Source organism: Carassius auratus, chromosome 40 (assembly GCF_003368295.1).
Source record: "Carassius auratus strain Wakin chromosome 40, ASM336829v1, whole genome shotgun sequence".
Taxonomy (NCBI): Eukaryota; Metazoa; Chordata; class Actinopteri; order Cypriniformes; family Cyprinidae; genus Carassius; species Carassius auratus.
In genome coordinates this window covers 15,071,587-15,091,262 of record NC_039282.1, presented here as the reverse complement: position 1 = coordinate 15,091,262, position 19,676 = coordinate 15,071,587, and the positions used below count along the sequence as shown (strand labels likewise).

Here is a 19,676-nt window from a genome sequence, read left to right as displayed (position 1 = left end):
GATGTCACCACCGTGGTGCCTTCAACAGATCCAGACTTGAACGCTCCCAGCCTGAGCCAGATGTTCAAACCCTCAGATCCCCTGTTATTCCCTCCTTTACTTGTGCAAGATTCCTTGTTATTCCCTCTTTTCCTCTTTGGGATTCTGTTATCCCTTCTCTGCTTCGGTGAGACTCCAGGGTGTCTCTGTGGCATTCAGTCTTTTCAATTTGTGAGATTTTCTGACTCTTCCTATGTGGGCTTCCTAGTTACTGTTCCATTTTATTCATGTTTTCCACTCCTTATAAATATATATGTGCGTTTCCATAAAATCCCAATCAAAGCAATGCTCCAAAGTATCCTTATATAATTTTTAAGCAATATTCTGGGGTAAACACTGTACATATTTTACATACTTCTGATTACCACTCAGAGTATAAAAAATAATTCAGAAATTTTAAAATCTAATGTGCATTCTTTTGAGTCTTTATTGGAGTAATACTATGCGTTTCCATACGAAGCAATGCTAAGATGTATTTTCCTTGTTGAAAAGAAATCCATCAGTGTCTTACCCACTTAAGGTGTATTGCTGGTTTAAGATGGTCTAACTAGTCTTGGCCAGAATGACCATCTAAAAGGTTTCAAAAGTACCTGTCTAATCAGCTTGTCAAGGCAAGGAGAGACAAACTGACCACCTTAGGCTGATAGATGGAAGACGTTTTCCAGCAGGACTGAGAAGAACTACACCATCAGAAATGTAATTGAAACATGACTGCTTTGGATAAAGCTCCTTAAGTCTGTGAAATGACATTATCACACTAAAGTATGCCAATACATAAACATACCAAGCTTGAAAAAAAAATCATGCACACATTTAAAACAAACTAATTATAATTTATCTTCTTTCTTCTTTCAGGATTGTTGACACAAAGTGCTAATTAGCAAAGAGGAACCAGTTCAGTCCAAATGGTGGAAGATGATGAACATGGCAGTTTCTGGCATCATACAAAAACTCTTCTGGACATTCCTTATGGCTAGCTCCAAGCTGTAAATTGAGGCATGGACGATCAACCCATGATGACTTTAGAAGGACAGAAGTCATTAGCTTTGCAAGAGGCCCCAAGAATGACTTTCTCAGTAGAGCTTTCAATGGCAGACTCGACCATGCATAGAAACCTGCCCTTAAAAGATCATTCTGATTCACTATCATCTGTAATAGATGAGCCTTTGGAAGACCAAATACAATTTGAGCAGAAGAATAAAAGTTCATTAGAGAAGATCAATCAGATTGTACCACTGCTTGTCAACAAAGATGGACCTTGTCTTCAAATCTTGAATCTTCTCTCAAAAGAAAAGACAAAGAAATTCATTGAACTTCAAAGCACTTCTGCTCCAACATCAACCACAAATCTCGAACTAAATGGCATTTATTGTGAACCTGACGTCCAAATGGATGCTGAGACTAGCTTCAGCTATTTTTTGACTTGCTCAGAAAGTCCAGTGACCAACAGCTGTGATGCTGACTCCTCAAACACTTCATCTACTACTTATCCTTTTTCTAATTTGACAGTCAGACCCATATTTGCATCCTCTCCAGTGGGACCATCTCATATTGAGCACCTTTACTCAGCTACTTTGCCAGTTTCCAAGGGGGCTGATCTACCCCGAATCATCAAACACAAGCCCAGCTCCATTACCTTTGCGGATTATGACAGCTTTTTGGGTCTGATCAAGAATGCCCAAGCCAGTGAAGGTTCAGATGCTTGTGAGACCTCTTCTGAAGATGATGTGGTCTTCCATGATAATAGCGATGACATGTTTCTCAAGTGTAAAGAGTTTTTCCCAAACTCCAGACAAAACAGGGATGGATTGGAGAAACAAAGGAGGAAAGGACCCCGTGGACAAGCACATGGAGAAATAAGTTCCAGTACCAGTCTGCCACCCACAAGAAGCAGCAGCTATGAGGCAGAGGAGGAGAGCAGCAGTACAGAGGTAAGGGTCCGGTGTTGCTTAGATGTTTAATGGGCCTTTAAAGAAGCTTAACAGTCTCTTTAAACATGGTATCTTGTTTCATTTTCTATGTCTTTAAAGATTTTAAAATTGTTTTCAGTTCAGCACTGTATGACTATTCCTCAAACATTCTGGTTTAGGCTCAGCCTATCAACACTAGGTGTTAAAATCCTGAAATGAATTAAAAAAAAAAAATACATTAGTACATTCAAACCATTTTGTTGATCATTTCAGCTTTAAGTGCTAATCAAATATCATTTTCTTTTTTTTGGTAGTTTTATGGTAGTTAATAAAAGTCATGGACAATTAATGGCTGTTTCAGTAGTGAATATAGATTTTTCTAGTTTTGCTTTGTCTTAAATATTTTATTGTTTAGATTAAAACTTGCCCACAAGCCATAGTTGATGTCTGACTTACTTTTGAGCGAATTGTTCTTTCAAGTGTATTTAGTCAGTTAAGCAGGTTCATAAATCTGTCAGAAAGATATGGGATTGCTCTGGAATTGGACTTGTAATTAATCCTAGCCTAATTGCATCTAGGGTTGTGATGACTTAGTGGCTAAGTGTATAGCAGTGAACAGAATGTGCAGAGGTTAAAAGGATTTTTCTTGGGTAGGTGAGCTGAGATGGTTTGTCAGGCCCCAGCACCCCTCTGTTCTGCACGTGCCCTACTCTCTTCTCCTGTTCATCATTCTTTGTTCACTTGAGATTTAATATGAAACTGTGAAAGAATGTGGTACCCCTCACTTGAGCGCTGACCTTGCCTCATTTGAACCTTCTCAAAAAATACCAGGATAAGCTGTTGTTGGTTATGAACAGAAAACCAGTTTAAAAATATTTGTTAAAAATAATTAAAAAACTATAAATGTCATTCTGTGGTACAATTCAATCATAGAAAGCCTATTTAATATAGTCCACAATTGAGATTTAAAAAAAATGTATTTTCCCTCTTCACCTTTTGGTGGCGCTCTGTTCAAACCTTTACCCGTACTGTCTGTGACCAGTAGCACTGGTTACTTGTTTATGTGGATTTTATGTGTGCTTATGTCTTGGAATTGTGGAAAAGCTCTGCATTTCTAGCCGCCTGTCAATAGCCCTGTGAGGAAAGACATTCAGTTTGACAGTGAACGGCTCCTGTAACAAAAAAGTAGAAATTTCTTCCTCCTTAGAGTCTTATCTGACCTGGATTTGAAGCAGTTCAGCAAACGGATTATGGCTGGTGGCCTTTAAGGATGACAGGTTGCTACATTCTCTCGGTGGAGGAGGCTGGCACGCTCAGTGGGTGGCATGGCCATGGCAGGAAGCCCAGAGCAATGCCAAAGCCAGGCACTTGACTCCTCATTTCCATGTCAATGGGCCAGTGCTGAGATTTACAATGTGGCCAATTTGCGGCGGTGCAGTTATGGTCCTCGGCCATTCTGTCCACCGTGGAAGATAACAATGATGAGCTGATCTGGTGGGACTGACTCATACCGGCCTAGTTTCCATGACAAGTGTATTTTCTCACGACTGACAAGGCGGAAAGGGGTGTTGTAACCGATGCCGGGGTATTGAATACCACACATTCTGTGCAAGGAACAGATCCCAAGGGAGCAAGGCACTATGTTTTTCATGATAAATCAGCTTATCTTAGGCAATCAGTACTTGATGTGTGTTGTTGTTTTTTAAGAATAATAGTGAAATAAGTAGCACTTTGCAGTATTTATTTGGTGTGTGCAGTACTTTAAAAGCATTTATTATTCTAGATTGTGCATTATAGGCTACTAATAGCCTACATTTTGGACATTTTCTGTTGTGTAACTTACTCATTAGTTCATGATATGTATTATGAACAAACATGAATGAACAATAAACTACAGTATTTGTATATACATTAATATTATTAAATATCAACAAGTCTGCAATTATTTATATGATCAAAACCATAATACTTTGAAGTACTATTGCGATTTAAAATATCTTTTCTATTTTAATCTACTGTAATATAAATGTAATTTATTCCTGTGATGCAATTCTGAATTTTCAGCAGAATTACTCCAGTCTTCAGTGTCACATGATCCTTCAGAAATCATTCCAATGTGCTAATTTGCTGCTCAATAATTATATATATGTATCATTTCAAATTGTCCTAGAAAGACCGAGACTGTTGTGCCTCTTTGTTCACTTTCTGAAAGAATGTCAGCATCTTGAGTCTAATTGGTTAAGGGTCTTACCATACCCACATTCTTTGAGATTTTACATGCCTTGTATGTGGCCCCCCCTTTTCAACCGAACCATGTATTTCTGCTCCCTGAGACAAGTGTGTCCCATTTTAGCATGACAGCCGTCAATAGCATTATTGTGTGGGGATGAGAGGGAGCCGTAATCTTTGCCTTGGGGCTCCAGATCCCAAGAAGGACTTTAGTGTTTCACCCTGCTGTGTCTTACGTTACTGTTAAATGTTCCTCACAGTTCATCTTTGCCCTCTTCCTGCTCTTTGGCCCCTCCACTTCCTGTTGATAAAGGGGCAACTCTGTTGATTTACGGCTTGGTGAGTGAGGTAGGTGAAAGTAATTTATAACCCATGAACCCTGAGTCCTCTCTGAGCTGGACAGGACAGTCTATTTATACTCTTTGGCAGGGATTTCTGGGGAGCAGTAAAAGTAACAGTGAGGAGAAAGAAGAGGAATACCACGCGACTATGTTTGGACCACAATGACAGCTGGGTTGGTCAAAAGTATTAGTTCATATGTGTGTGGCATTCGGACATTTGTCTTATCTCAATGCTAATATATAACTGCTGTAATCTTATCTTATCTGGGTTGCTCAAAAGTATTAGCTCATGTGTGTGGCGCTGGGACATTTTTCTTATATTAATACTAATATATAACTGCTGTACTCTTATCGTATCGTATCGTATCTTATCTTATCTTATTAGTTCTTTGTCTATTTATCAATTGTTCAATCTAGTGTTCTATCCATTGTTCTATCTAACGTTTATTCTTACTATTGTTCTATCTGTATATCATTCTGTCATTCAGTGTATTGCTGTCTATTGCTGTTTTCTATCTATCTATCTATCTATCTATCTATCTATCTATCTATCTATCTATCTATCTATCTATCTATCTATCTATCTATCTATCTATCTATCTATCTATCTATCTATCTATCTATCTATCTATCTATCTATCTATCTGTCTCTCTGTCTGTCTGTCTGTCGTTTGTTAAATATAGACATATATTCTTTGAAAATGTTTTTTAAAAAGATTGTAGAGAAGCCTTGAACTGTGCATTGAAATGTCAGACTGAAATCAAAATTTCAAATCAGATTGTTCAGTCAAAATTGTCTGGGATGTTCTGTACACTTTAATTTTACAGACCTGTACAATCAGCATTTCTCTTATTTGTTTCCACTGAACTGGAGAATCATATGAGACAAAGTTGATACTGAAATGAACCAGTTCCATTAAGTCTAAGCAGTACCATTTTCTTCTGAGAAAGTGTTGGTGACAGTGTTTTCATGCAGTGTGTCGTTTAGTGGGACTTCGAAAGCTTTGAGGAATAAGAAGACACTGCTCTGAAATCAGTGCTGGCTTGTCAAGTTGGTTATTGTGTAGATCAAAAGAAACACAGACCCTTGACTGAATGGCCGAGTCTAATGTAATGACTCTGTCTAATCAGTTTTATTTTTAGTGTTTGTTTGTCTCTGATGTCCGATGTCTCTTCTGTCTGCATGCAGGAGTCTTCTCAGGTCCTGTCTCCCTGGTCTGAATCTATGACCCAGCTAATGAAGAGATTAGATCAGCTCAATCTGTACATAGAGGAAGCTCTCAGCGCTGGCTCTTCCCCGTCCCACACACCCAACACCACCCGGAGACACACCACTAATGACAGAGCATCCCTGCAGGTCACTCTCACTTGCTTTCTCAGTAAATACAATGTACATAGTTTGTTGATCAGTGATTGTTTGATGAAAAATATATTGCCTTAGCATCATTGTAATGTGCATAATCTTTTTAGCTTCTGGAATTTATCCAAACCATATCTGATCAGTTGTCTATTCTATTCTATTTTTTTCTATTCTATGCAGTTTTTTTATATTTAATATATATATATAAACACACACATACACAATAGCTTGATGTGCTAGTGTTTGGCGTCTGTCTGTGACATGGGTTAAATACAATGTGCTGCATGCTGGCACAGACTAGTCCAAACTGGTGACAGTGACAAGGAGCTTTATTGTCCTGGGAGCTTGCCATGGGGAACTTTCAATGCTGTTTAAAAAAAAAAAAAAAAAAAAAATTACTCATGCTCGCTACATATCCACCCTGTAACGGGTTCACAGCAAGAGACAAAAGCTCCTTTTGGTTCCTCAAGACAACGATGTCTTGTGCTTATGGTCTGTTTGTCCTTTAGCCATAGTTAGTGGAAATACGTGATGGTTTCAGAGCCCTCACGGCAACCATTCCTGGTTTATATCATGAGATGAGATTTACGGTCGCATGTTACTCTGGACAAGGTCATCATTTCTCCCTCAAGTCCTTCCATTTTGAATAGTTTTTGAGCTCTGTAAAACGTTCTGTTGAGATTGTGTCTGCCTGTGTGTCTCTAGCAACTGACCGCTTCTCTTAGTCATCTCCAGAGGTCATCCGTTCCAGACAAAGTGTGTCCCATCCCACGCTAAAAGCTGTTGTACTGTCATTCCAGTGTGGAGCTTTGGGGGTGAACCAGTCCCTCAACTGGAACAACATGGCTAGAAGAACTGACACACGGGAACGGCACGGCCAAGAGAGAGATGCGGGAGCCACTTCCTCTCAGGGGAGATCACATGGTAAAAAGACAATGGTAAGCATTTGAACTTACTCTTACATGATTTTTCTTTGTGTTTTATTGAATTGTTTAGTTTGTGGTTAGTAGCTGTCAATTTTAAAATATATAATGCCTTTATACAGTCATTATGTTCTTATATTTTCTTATTAATGTAATTCAATGACCAGGGCATTTCCCGTCTGAGAAGTCTCTGGGGTTGAGGTTGATGTCCTGGGACTGCATTTCTTATGGGTTTCTGCATTAGCCGTACTGAATTAAATAGATTTTCTTTTGCTAATCCAAATAGGTCTGCGGAATTGAATTAGTGAATTCAGAGCGAGACCAAAGGAACTCTTTCAGTAAGCCGTTTAAGGACATCACATCTTGTTTGGATTTCAAACCAGTGTAACTTAGTTTAACCAGTGATTTTTAAACATATAAAACAGGTTTTATAATGAGATTTTTTGATAGTTGTTTCAATGTAAATGCACAATCCTTTTCCAAAATATAAGGAATTATTCAAAAAGTTTGGAATTATCAAGATATTTTATGTTTCAAAATTAAGACCTCTATACTTATCAATCCTTTATTTGATAAAACTTTTAGTAATATTATTGCAGTTTAAAACAACTGTTTTCCATTTTATTATATTTAAAGGTCTTGCATTTTTTTGGTTTTGATTGGTCGAGACCTCAGGTTTACTACATAAATGTAAAACAATGCAGTTTTTCTGTTGTTAAGGTAAGGGCTTAGTTTCTGGTTGTCTCTTTTAAACATTTGGAGTTTGTTTGCAGCTAAAGAAGGCTTTTTTTGGAGAGATTGTGCGTGTCCTGCTGTTTAAAGGAAGAACAGAGAGATTTGACAACGGAGGGATTTACGTGTTTGGGGCTCACATGGGAAGATACTGAAAGGAATGTTCTATCATTCTGGAAGCGAATCCGACATGCAAAGGATGGAAAACAAGCGTCTTCACGGTCGATCACCGCTGCTGATTTACTGCTGTTTTAGTCCGGTTTCAGATCGACCGCAATTTATGGTGGACTTTTGTCTCAAGCCACCCTGGCCTGCAAAGACAAAAAACAAACAATTGCCAGCTCTTCCTTTTAGCTCGTCACAAATATATTTCATTTCAAAGGATGCACTCTCTTGGATTGTTCCACAACTATATTTGTTAAGCAACAGTGGGTTTAAATGAGCACAGTATCTGTGGGAACTCTGTCCTCTTCCGTCCGGCTGGAGAAATGGGCCAGATGTGTTTGTTTAATCTCCGCATAGCTGAAGCAGGACTGGTACGTTCTGCGGTCCATGTTTGGGAACCCCACTAAAGGCGTCTGGCAGGGATCTGGGATGTGATTGTGTTTCTTAGAGTGTGGAGAGCTCAGGAGAGGGAGAGTTGGATTGGATTGAAGGGGGGTAATAGAATGATTTGGCTTTGTGCACTCTGACAAAATGAAGTCTTGAGGTTCTTGGAGAAGATTAGCAGGTCAAAAGCTCCAGGGGCATGTGGAGGCCTTCGGTCCGCTGGAATAAATGTAGGCCACCCTCATGTAGATAACAAAGCTCCATTGGCATTTTGCCAACTGTCTTCTAACATTAAGACAATTTGTGATTCCCACTCAGCCTGCTTTCCTTGTTCACCTCTTGTTGTTGTGAAGAAGGTGTTCCTGGTTCACACACATCTGCTGCCTGGTTTTGAAGGTCTCATCTGATCTCAATTAAAAAGAGAAAAACTATGCGAAAAGAAGAATTATGTAATTTGTCATTTATACTTTCATATTTTGTTTTTTTATTTTAATGTGTAATGTACATGTATATAATTTAATTTAAGTTACATTATTGTTATATAATAAATTTACATTATACATGTTTGTATATAGGTATGTTATATAATTTTATAATTTTTGTATAATGTTATATAAATATAATATAAAACATTTTATTATATAATATATATTTAACATAAATATATAAATAATAATAGTTGATTAAATACAAATCAAATTGAGATTAATAATATTAATATTTATAATAATACTTACAATTAGCAAGAATAATAGCAATATTACTTTTTTAAATATATATATATATATATATATATATATAATATATATATATATATAGTTTAAGTTAAGTACATCAAGTTAAACAAAATGAAACATTGAAATATGAAATAAAATAAAATAAATATTTATATTTGTAAATATTTTTTCAGTCAACTTTTTATTTTATTAATTTTTTTTCTGTTCTGGCAAGACATTGTTGTTGATTTATTTTATTTTTATTTATTTAAATTCAGTTTGTATCCTCAGTTGAAATTAGATTAAAATTCAAAAGCTAGATATATCTACTTTAAAACTGTTCTTGAATCAACATAGAGAGTATGTTTATGTTGACATAGTGTTACGAGGAAGCTGTACGTCATAAAATGACTCCCCAGGATCCGGCCCGACCTAACCCGTCTGTTTATTAGTGCTATAACATCAACCACTGTGAAAGAGGTTGTTTCAGTCAATCACGTCACTACTACACCGCACCATGGTTGACGCCATCATTAAATCTTTAAAGAAAACACGCGGCTCAAAATGCTTGTTAACTTGGAACCAGCGTTTATTCAGGATGTTGTAAGCCCCTGTTTTAATGTAGCTTCATACTGTAAAGAACCCACTGTGAAAGCAACGAATTTGCTCTGTCTGCATCATTTTAAATTCTGTCATAATTTACTCACCCTCAAGTCATTCCAATCCCTAGTGACTTTCTCGGCTCTGTGAGACACAAAAAAGATTTTGTCCATACAATGAATGTCATAGGGTTCCAAAGTTGTTTTCATTTTTAACTGAACTGTCGCTTTTATTTTATTAATTACATGTTGGTGGCTCGCTTAGAATTGATAACTGGCTGAATCATTGTGTGAACTCAGAAATGCTTTTCAAAACACTTTCCCACTGTCTCTAACCTATTCCTCAACCTGGTAAAAGACTGGAGGTGCTGGTGAGCGATGAGAAGCTGAGTCTTCTCCATCCATCTGTGTGGAGGGTCCACGCTGGCTCTCCAAATCCCTACGGGGTCCTTGATTGGGGCAAGAGAGGGGAGCTAAGCTGCTCAATAGGATGAAGATAGATTACATGGCCAAGTGCAACTCAGGCCAGGATTTGTTCTGCTCCTCCAGAGGTTAAACTTCAGTTTGGGACTGCAAAGTGTCAAAATACAGCTGGGTTGAGAGGTGAAAGCTGTTTTGCTCTTTTTTTTCTCCCCCTCTCACTTTTGTTGGATACTTAAATTCCTTGTGAATCTACCATTTTTTTTTTTTTTTTTACTGTGAGAACTTTTTAATGTCTGACTTAAAGGCATATTTGACCTAAAATGCAAATTCTGTTATCATTTATTATTCATGCCATTCCAAACCTGTATTATATGTGTTTTGTTGAAGTTTAGCAGAATGCACAGAAAACTCGGAACAACATGAGGTTGTGTAAAATAGTGATTTTTAATTTTGGGGTGAAATATCTTTTTAACTAGATATATTATACTAGTTACACACACTGTGTGGTTTGTTTTAAATTCTCTACATTGCATACATTATAAAGACAGTATCAACACTCATCGAAAACAATCATAACATCCTTCTCAAAGATTCCCAAAACATTTGCTCATCAGGGTTTTAAAAATAGCAGTATGTACTGTATGCTGTCTCCTGTCTGCATGCAAGTTCACATTTCCTGTGACGCTGAAAGATTGCAGGGGCTAACTCGGAAAACCTCGACCCTTTTGGCACGATGCCCATCTTTTTGCACTTCCTGTTTGCCAGACTGTTACGAGTAGAAGCTGTGCATGAAATGCACACACGTTTACTTACGTACAAAATGCAGTGATGCATGGACCTTTCACCAGCACTAGCCTTGAGAGGCATTCTGGCAACGAGCCTAGAAGCTGAACAGCTCTCAAAGTGGGTTTTAACATATACAGCACTTTCAGAAGCTTGAACATGAGGTGCTTATTAAACTTCCCTGTGTTTTCTTTAAAAGCAGGGCTAATTTGGGAATAGGGTTGATCCTACATGATCCTTTCCTTTAAAGTCATCTTTCATTTCCTCACTTACTCAACCCTGCTTCTTTTGCTTCCTTTTTGGAAAACAGGCGCAGGCTTGTGCAAAATAATGGGCTGTATTAAGCTCATATACCCTCATTTATACATTTAGTGCATGCACAGATTCTATGTTGAACGTATGAGATACATCAGAAAAGTCTTGTCCGTAGTGTCACCCGTGACAGTGACCTATTCCTTTCTCTGTTTTTGTCATAACACAACCAAGACTCTGTGTCATGCTAGCTGCATTTCTCTGATGTTCTCTAGATGTCAACTTCAAAAAAATACCACAAACTCAGCCACCCACCTCAGTTTGGAAGATGGATGGTCCATGGTCTTCCATCAGAACACCTACACATGCGCAAAACAACAGACCCGTTTGGGGGAAAAAAAGCTGAATGTGATGGAGAATGAGGAAACGAGATGGAACATATTCCAGTGGATTGAGCAAGGCTGAAAAATGGAGCTAAATATAGAAAAGTTGTCCTGCTGCAGGGGGTTTCATGGAATGCAAGATGGATGAGGCTTTGCGTTTGGGACCACATCTGGCCCACCCGAGACCTCTGGGGTCACTTTGAAGTGGAGGCCAAAGGCTTTTTTTGTACTTTAAAGCGCATTCATCTGTGCAAGTTAAGAAAAAAGTAAATGTTTCATTCAAAACCGAATACTGTATAGTACGTAGGTACTACATTCACTTATTATCTCTGCCTTTGAAATACCTTTTCTTTTTGGCCGACATCACTGAACAATCATATTACATGTTTAATCGCTCTGAAAAAATTGCACAGAGTTTTAACATTGCCTTTAGGATTTAACTGAGTCAGTTTAGGCCAGTCAGTATCAGTTTCATTTGGAACGTGTGTAATATCAAACATGTATTCATGAATCTCCAGTGCAGTTAATATTTTGATAGATGTTAGTCATGCATGCCAAATAAAACAAATATAAATATATATATATATATATATATATATATATATATATATATATATATATATATATATATATATATATATATATATATATATATATATATATATATATATATATATATATATCATGCTATATACCACTGATATATAGCATGATCCAACAACTTATTATTCAGATTCAGGCCAAAATGATGTTTGTTTTATCTGCAAACTTCACGTATCGGTACCCTTGCCTCTGAAAATTACTGCATCTGTTTTCCTTTTGCTGCGTTAGGATCTTGTTTCTCATTCTGAGCTAATGCAGTGTAACCCACGCAGTTAGTTTTCCCATCATGCATTATTATTTTATATCTGTCTATCTATCCATTATTTTGACTGAGAAAGTCATCATCATTTACACACAGGAATCCTACAATTCCAAGAAAACTATACTTATCCCAGGAAGGAACTCATGTGTCAAAACAACATCCCCCTTCTTTCATTGTTCTTTTCAGCCGCGTCTTGATGCATTTTCTTGTATTTAATGGTGTGAACACTCTGTTCGTTTACTTGAAGTTCTTGGATTTGATTTTGCTGTCAGGTTGATTGACAGTTGAGCGGATATTTCCGCATGATATGTGTTTTTGTAAGGTGGCTCTTCCTAAAGCTAGTCATCATTCACTGATGCTTAATTACATGTAATGTAACCGTCATTCGTGTCAGTGACAATTACCGCTTTGAGTAACAGCAGGACTTTACACGTGCTCATGCTCTTTCTTCCTATAATTCATCGTAATCCTCTGCAAACTTGTTTTGAAAGACGACATTCCAGTAAGCGGCCCGCTAGTCTTGTCAAAAATAACATGTAATATACATACCTAGAAACGGTCTCGCTTTATAGTTTTTCATGCACTGTTTAAGCTGGTTTATGAGGGTAACACCCTCAGTTGTACTTGCTTTGGAGCATCATAACTCTTTGAGATGTGTGGTAAAAATTCAACCCCTCATTGCAAAATTTCACAGCTTATAAGCAACCATGACATCATCCATGATTTCCCCTCTTTCCACTATGTTTTTCAGACCCAGATCTTATTAAATGGAGGCAGAGGGTCTCAGTGTACATTTACAGCTGAGGGAATAATCAAACAATGATCAACAGGCACTTCAAACAACTTTAAATGCTTTGAATTACACTAAAATGATTTGTGTTTTGTTGGTTGCTGTGATTTCAGACAACACATCTGCTTCCTTTCAATGTAAAAAGCCCCTAACCTTTTGAGAGTCAACAAAACATCTTTTTTTTTTTACATAATTGTTGTGTTTAGTAGACATCTGCTGCTTCTGCTGCTGAAATTAACCTGGGTTTGCTCACTCAGACAAGGCGGGAAAAAAGTTTTTGGATCGGTTTTAAAAGTTTGACTGTACCATATTGTGTCACAGAGTCTTCTTTTTGTGCTACTGTAGGTTCAGGTTTTCAACTTAACACATTTCGTGGACACATTTTGATGTAACTTTAGTTTTTAACTAGATGTAATATAGTATAAATGTATAAAATACAGTCATAATAATTGTATATTATCGTAGCGTGATATTAAACATTTTTCATAGTGTTGTGGATTATTAATATTTATGCTGATGTGTCTGTACCCACATACACATACATGCATATGCCAATATACTGTATAAGTGCATAAGTGTCATGCTGAATTTTTTATATAAATTGTTACATGAAATAGTAATTATGATTAATTTGTATAATAATAATAATAATAATAATAATGTAAATAAATGAATATTTGATGTATATTATAATATTTAAATTTAATTTATAAAATTATTGATTATGTACAGTAGTTTTATTTTAAATAGTTTTTGTATTTTTTATCATTAGGTTGTTTTATGTAATATTATACACATTTGATGTCACAGAAAAAAGTTCTCAAGACCTAAAACATTAATGTGTATTGTCTCAGAAATAGTAATTTGCATATAATAAATATATATAGCACTAAATATATGTATAATATTTGAAAAAAAAGTGTGTGTATACTGTATATATAGGTTCTTAGGTTAGTACATGTAAGTGTAAAATAAACTGCTGTAAAATAAAGGGCAACCCAAATCATTAATTCTTGGTTTTAGGAGGAAAAGTTGCATTTCTGTAACATGAATAGATATGAGTGTAACGTGATATATTTCACGGGGCACATGATACCTTAGCGTATAGCAGAAAGGTGAAACTAGAAAACAGGTCTCTCTAGATTACCGCTGGAATGTTGGACGTGACCCTCTCTCTTAACAAGTAGCACTTTCTCTCTTGGCTGGGTGAAAGCACTGTAAATCATAGTGAGGTCAGGTCAAAGTACCGCTCAGCAGATCCGTGGGAGGAAATTCAGTAGTCAGGGGTTGATTTTATCCACTGTGGGAGAGGAGCAATACTTCAGGTGCTTTGTTTTGATGCTTCATGAGATCATTTTATGTGATATGGTTACTGTTTTTTAACAGATTTTATGTTTTGTTTTCAGATGTCCATCAAGAAGTGGCATGGAGGCGCAGGTGAGTTCTCATTTCCTTTATACATCAAACTGCTCTGGCAATAAGATGTGTTTGGATGTAACAGGCACAGTAATGTTTTTTGGTGAATTTATCAGAATGGGTAAATGCGTTTGACATTTGAGGTGTAAAAGAATCTTTCGGAATGCTATTTCTGAAAGGGATAGGTCTATATAAACTTGTATCCCTTAGATCTTTGTTTCTAATCAGTTAAGAGATGTTCACTAATAAGACCGGTTTACTGTGGAGCTCTCTAATACTTGGACAAGGTGTTTTCAGTGAGAAGTTGTTTGAATTGCCTCTTAATGTAATCAAATCACTAAAGCGTGTATTTAAGAGAAAGCTGAAACATTGTAGACGTCTTTGCTTGAATTGCGCACCGAGCTTGTCCTGAAATTTGCCCAGAGCGTGACTAATTCACGGATGAAACCAGATTCTTTCCTTTAATCTTGACTGATGTTGCCATTTGAAAGCTCAAAATCTCATGTTTCTAATAAATTCTCAGGCAGTGTTTTGCTGTGTGAACTTGCTAACCGTATTTACAAGTTAAATAAGCTTTTTGCAAGTTAAACTACATGAAAATGTAACTTTTTATGGACTGAATTTACAGGATAGTAAGAGCTAGGAATGTTGTGGAGAAAAATAGGAAATGCCATTAAGGACATGATGCAAGCTATGAAAGAAAGAAAGAAAGAGAGAGAGAGAGAGAGAGAAAGAGAGAGAGAGAGAGAGAGAAAGAGATAAAGAAAGAGAGAAAGAAATAGAGAAAGAAAGAATTATGGAAGGAAGCAAACACAGAAATGTATAAATAAGGAAGTTAAGAAATGCAGAAGGAAAGAAGGACGCAAAAAAGGATGAAAGAGAAAGAAAGAAAGAAAGAAATGCAAAGACCAATGGCCCAAATGTATTATGAAGGAAGGTTAAAAGAAGAAGAGAGGGAAGGAAAGAAGGAAAGAAGAACAGAAGGAATGTAAAAATATATAAGAGTGTTAAGTATGAAAGAGAAAGACAGAAGGAAACAGAAAGAAATGTCAAAGAAAAGAATGATAGGACAAAGGTAATACAAAGAAGGAATAAAGGAAGAACAGAAGGAAGTAATGTAACAACAGAAAGAAAGAATGGAAAGAGAAGTATGGAAGAAATGGAAAAAATAATAAAATATATTAACAAGGAAAGAAAAGAAAGATGGAATGAAGAAAGGAAATAAAGAAATACAGAAGGAAGCAAAAATGTTAATTTTAGAATTAAAAATATTTGTTTATTTAGATATATTTAGATATTTAGATCCATTTTAACAATAGCTGAAAGATTCAAAAAATTATAATAAATTTAAAGTAAATTAATTTAAACAATTTTGTTTAGAATCTTTCAGCTTTTATTTAAATGGATCTGTCCACTCTGGATGACACTGTCACTTTTATTTAATCGAACAGCTAACTATGTGTCTTTGATTGGATAGCCATGCTAATAGTAATAACAATAATGATGCTATAAAAGAAACGTGTAGAGTTAAGGGCACATGTGGTGTAGTATTTCCTCTCTCGTATTTTACTGCAGGGATATAGAGACGGTATGATGTCATCTCTGCTGCAGAGCCAGATGGCTGACCGGCTCCAAATACACACATCTCCAGAAAGACTCTGTCCAGACCTCGCTTACATGCACTGGAGCATTTAATGATGACTTCTAAACTTAAAACTTAAATCTTATTTCAATCAGATCACTGTAAATCTGTTATTTAAAGCTCTGAGCTGTGCATTTTGATTAGGGTTACAAATCATGTCGTGGAGAAATGAGCAACAGTAGGTTTTGGTGGCTATGAAATTCTGTTCAGTAAATGTTTGTAACCTTTATGAGGAAAGCTCAACTGTTTTTTTACCATTTGATTTGGTTGATACAATGCAAACTAAAATTGCATTAATAGTTTTAGATCAGACACATAGATTTAAATGAGCTTTATAGAGGAGAGGCATTGAGAGAACAGAGGTTGCTTGGTTTCTGTTTGGGTGTCTTGTTCACATGAGGCAGACCCCCATGTGAGCCACCTGTTCCACTATTTTCAAGTTTATTAACTAGGAGCCAGAGTTAAATTCTCTAGCTAGCATATAGAAAAATGCCTCTGTTTTTTTGTTTATAGAAGAACAAATACCATGTAAGTCTGTTTACCAAATTTCTTTGTTTGTGTTCATTAAGCCAACATTTCAGTTGTATTTATTTCGGCAAAAAAAAAAAGTATGTTTTTTTTTTTAAAAACAATCTTTACTTTTTTACTTACATATGAAGGTGTAGTGAAACTTTTTCCAAATGCATTTGTATTTTGAATGACAACTTTGAGGCCACAGGAACAACCAAGTTCCGGTCTATAATGGTCACTCTGACCCACCCACCGGCAGCGTCCTATAAACAGAAGTATCCCTGCGCCTCGTAAAACGCCATTAGCTCTGATGCAGACCAGCGCCAGACCCCTGTGAAGAACTCAAGAACCCAGTTCCCTTTTTGGATTCCTTGGCTATTCTCTCTGAAGGGTTAGATAGGTATACTCAAAGAAACTGTTATATTAACATATTTATCCATGTCTAGACATGGCAGTTGTCGATTGAGAAGCCAGTCTTATGACCAGATGTGAATGAATAATCCATGTCTTATGCTGTGTGACATGACTTATACAGCAGATTCCTCACTTCTCATGTTTAAAAAACAGCAACAGCAAGACATATGGAAAAATACTCAACCCTCTGACCCACTTCATTTTTTCAGACCTTTGTCTTTCCTCAGATGTAAACCGATAGTTTGACCTCTTCTCCAAATCGCTTGAAATTATGTTGTAGAAGAAAGAATACATTTATCCTTCAGCCGTTTATGATGATAAATCCTGGAAAATTTCCCATATGCATTTTTGTTTGCAAAGCACGAAACCCACTCTGGAATTATTTGTAAGGAGACAAGACTGTGTTCATGTTTTGTGTGCAATGAAACGGCTTTAACACTTTTGCCGTTCATTTCTCAATTAATTCTGCAGATAATTCTCAGTAGCTGTGTTATCATTAACCTTCAAATTGTGCAAATTGAAATGGCAAATAAAATGGAAACATGTAAATTTAGCAAAAACTCCTATACTCCTATATATATATATATATATATAAACAAGACAAAATAAACAAACAAACAACAACAGGCAATATAAAGAAATTTTCAGGCAATATAAAAATGTTTTGCAAAACTGCAATGGATAAAGTTACACATACTTAGTGAATGAGATCCATTCTTTCTTTTGTTTGTTCATCCATCCATCCATTCCGGAATTTGTCCTCATTTGATTAGATAAAGCAATTTTGCCCCTTCAGATAAAAACAAAAACCACTGCAGTTTAGAGCCAGATTTATGTTATATTAAATTGAGTGCAAATTAGATTCTACTGAGAACAACATGTCTCACAATAGAGGCCATTGCAATAAAGTAAATAGAAGAACCCTGTCCAAAAATGATCTCAACGATCATCACTGTAAGGAAATTATCAGTTGGCCTCTTTGTATATGATGTATGCTATGTTTATATGCCTCATTGATTTTGTGCTTCTGTTTTAGTTTTATCCTGCATCAATCACATCATAATGATCAATTTCATTTCCAACTTCAGTGGTAATATAGATTCTGCAAAGCTAATTTAGCTAATGCAATTTTTATTGACCGGATATGCCCAGAAGAATAAGTGCACATTAATCACCTGTAGCTCTACCTCTGTCCCATATAATCCTCAGCATTTCCATGCTACAACCTTCCCTTTCTTTGCATTCTTTTTCTTCTATTTTCCTCTTTTTGCTTAATTTTCTTTCCTCTTTTATTTTTCCTTCTCCTTGTTCTTTGCCTTAATGTTCCTTAGTTTTCCTTTCTTTTCCCCCATACTCTTACTTTCCACTTCATTTTCGTCTTCCTTTGCTTACTTTCACCTTCCTTTTCTTTTCCGTTTTCCTCTTTATTTCTTTTTCTTTTTCTGCTGCATTCTAAATCTGCCAGGAGTGATTACACAAACCTCCTGGACTGTCTATATGTGTTCATGATGAATCTCGAAGATATTTTCTCTAGCCAGCTGCTTTCTAGACTGGCTCTTTTTTCTTGTCCAGGGTGGCTGGCTCTTAGTGGCCAGCAAGGGTGACCCCTAACAGCTGTGTCCGCTCACCATGCAGTCCTGTCTGGCTGGCCTATCTCCGTCTGTCTCTAAAGAGCCCTGTGTACTTGATGCCCTTTCAAGTCAGAAACCAGGAGAGCTGTGCCTGATTAACTGTGAGATGAAAGGGAATGAAATCCTTGAAGGAAACTGGTTGGTCTTTTTACAAATTATGTTATAGCGTAGGGTGCATATTTTCACACACCGCTTGCACTGTTGGAACCTATTGTGCTTGAAATTAGGGTGGAACTGTAAAAACAAGCTAGAGCTAGAAGTTATTATCATGACCTTGGTTTCCACCACAACTTTCAAAATACTCATGTGAAAAGAAATGAGTAGCTGGCTGCAATCGCACCAAGAATCAAATCAAATAAATACTAGATCATTATTTTCACTATATGATGGCTGAGATACCACACACACACACACAAAAGCATTTGTGTAAAATCATTTTAGCTTCAGTAACCCAAATATCTTCCATGGTACCTCCATTTGGCCACTACAACTGAAGTGGGACAAACCTTCTCAGTTTTCTGCTGACAATGTGAGTGGTCCTTGGAGATGCGAAGAAATTTTGGGTGATTGCCTTTGTGTTGCTAAGGTCAGGGATCTTATGGTCTTGGCAAACCTGGAAACTTAGGGGAATTTTAAAAGTGTTCGTTTCCTGGTGTCACGATACGCTACTGGAAGGAGTACGAGGGAAACGGGGTACAATCAAAGTCTTTAATCTAAGGAACACAGGCGAAATCCACATGATGGGCACTGAAGCAAACACTTGTACACAACGAGTTCAACTTATAAACTTATAAATGACTAATTAACTATACTAGGACATAAACATGACCAAATTAAGGGACACATGAACAGAAACATGGGCAAAACACACAAAAAAACGGTCTATGATCATGACATATCGCACCCCCCGGAAGGCGCGTCCTCGCACCGTAGAACAATAGATGGGATGGCACGAGTGGGAACTTGGGAGGAGGTTTGGGAGGAGGACGGACACCCAGGAGGGGACCAGCAGACAGAGTCCAGGTAGGTGAATATAGAGAGAGGAACCAGGGAGCAAACAGGAAGGAGTTGGAGCAGGAGGAGCCAAGCTGGACCATTACAGTGGCACCGATGCAGGAAGGAGTCATGGAGGAAGAATGGCCGCTGACCCCAGTTGGCCGACCAATGGC

General features: G+C 36.9%; 1 protein-coding gene across 1 annotated transcript in view; it reads left to right on the top strand.

Annotated features, from left to right (window-relative positions):
• The first annotated feature begins 919 nt into the window (after positions 1 to 919).
• The window catches only part of LOC113058677 (stAR-related lipid transfer protein 13-like), a 62,367-nt gene continuing 43,610 nt past the window's right edge, over positions 920 to 19,676 (top strand). The window contains exons 1-4 of the mRNA XM_026226806.1: positions 920 to 1,970; positions 5,709 to 5,876; positions 6,680 to 6,817; positions 14,301 to 14,331. Coding sequence (XP_026082591.1) covers positions 1,038 to 1,970; positions 5,709 to 5,876; positions 6,680 to 6,817; positions 14,301 to 14,331 — 1,270 coding nt within the window. The 5' untranslated portion in view covers positions 920 to 1,037. The remainder of the gene's footprint in view (positions 1,971 to 5,708; positions 5,877 to 6,679; positions 6,818 to 14,300; positions 14,332 to 19,676) is intronic.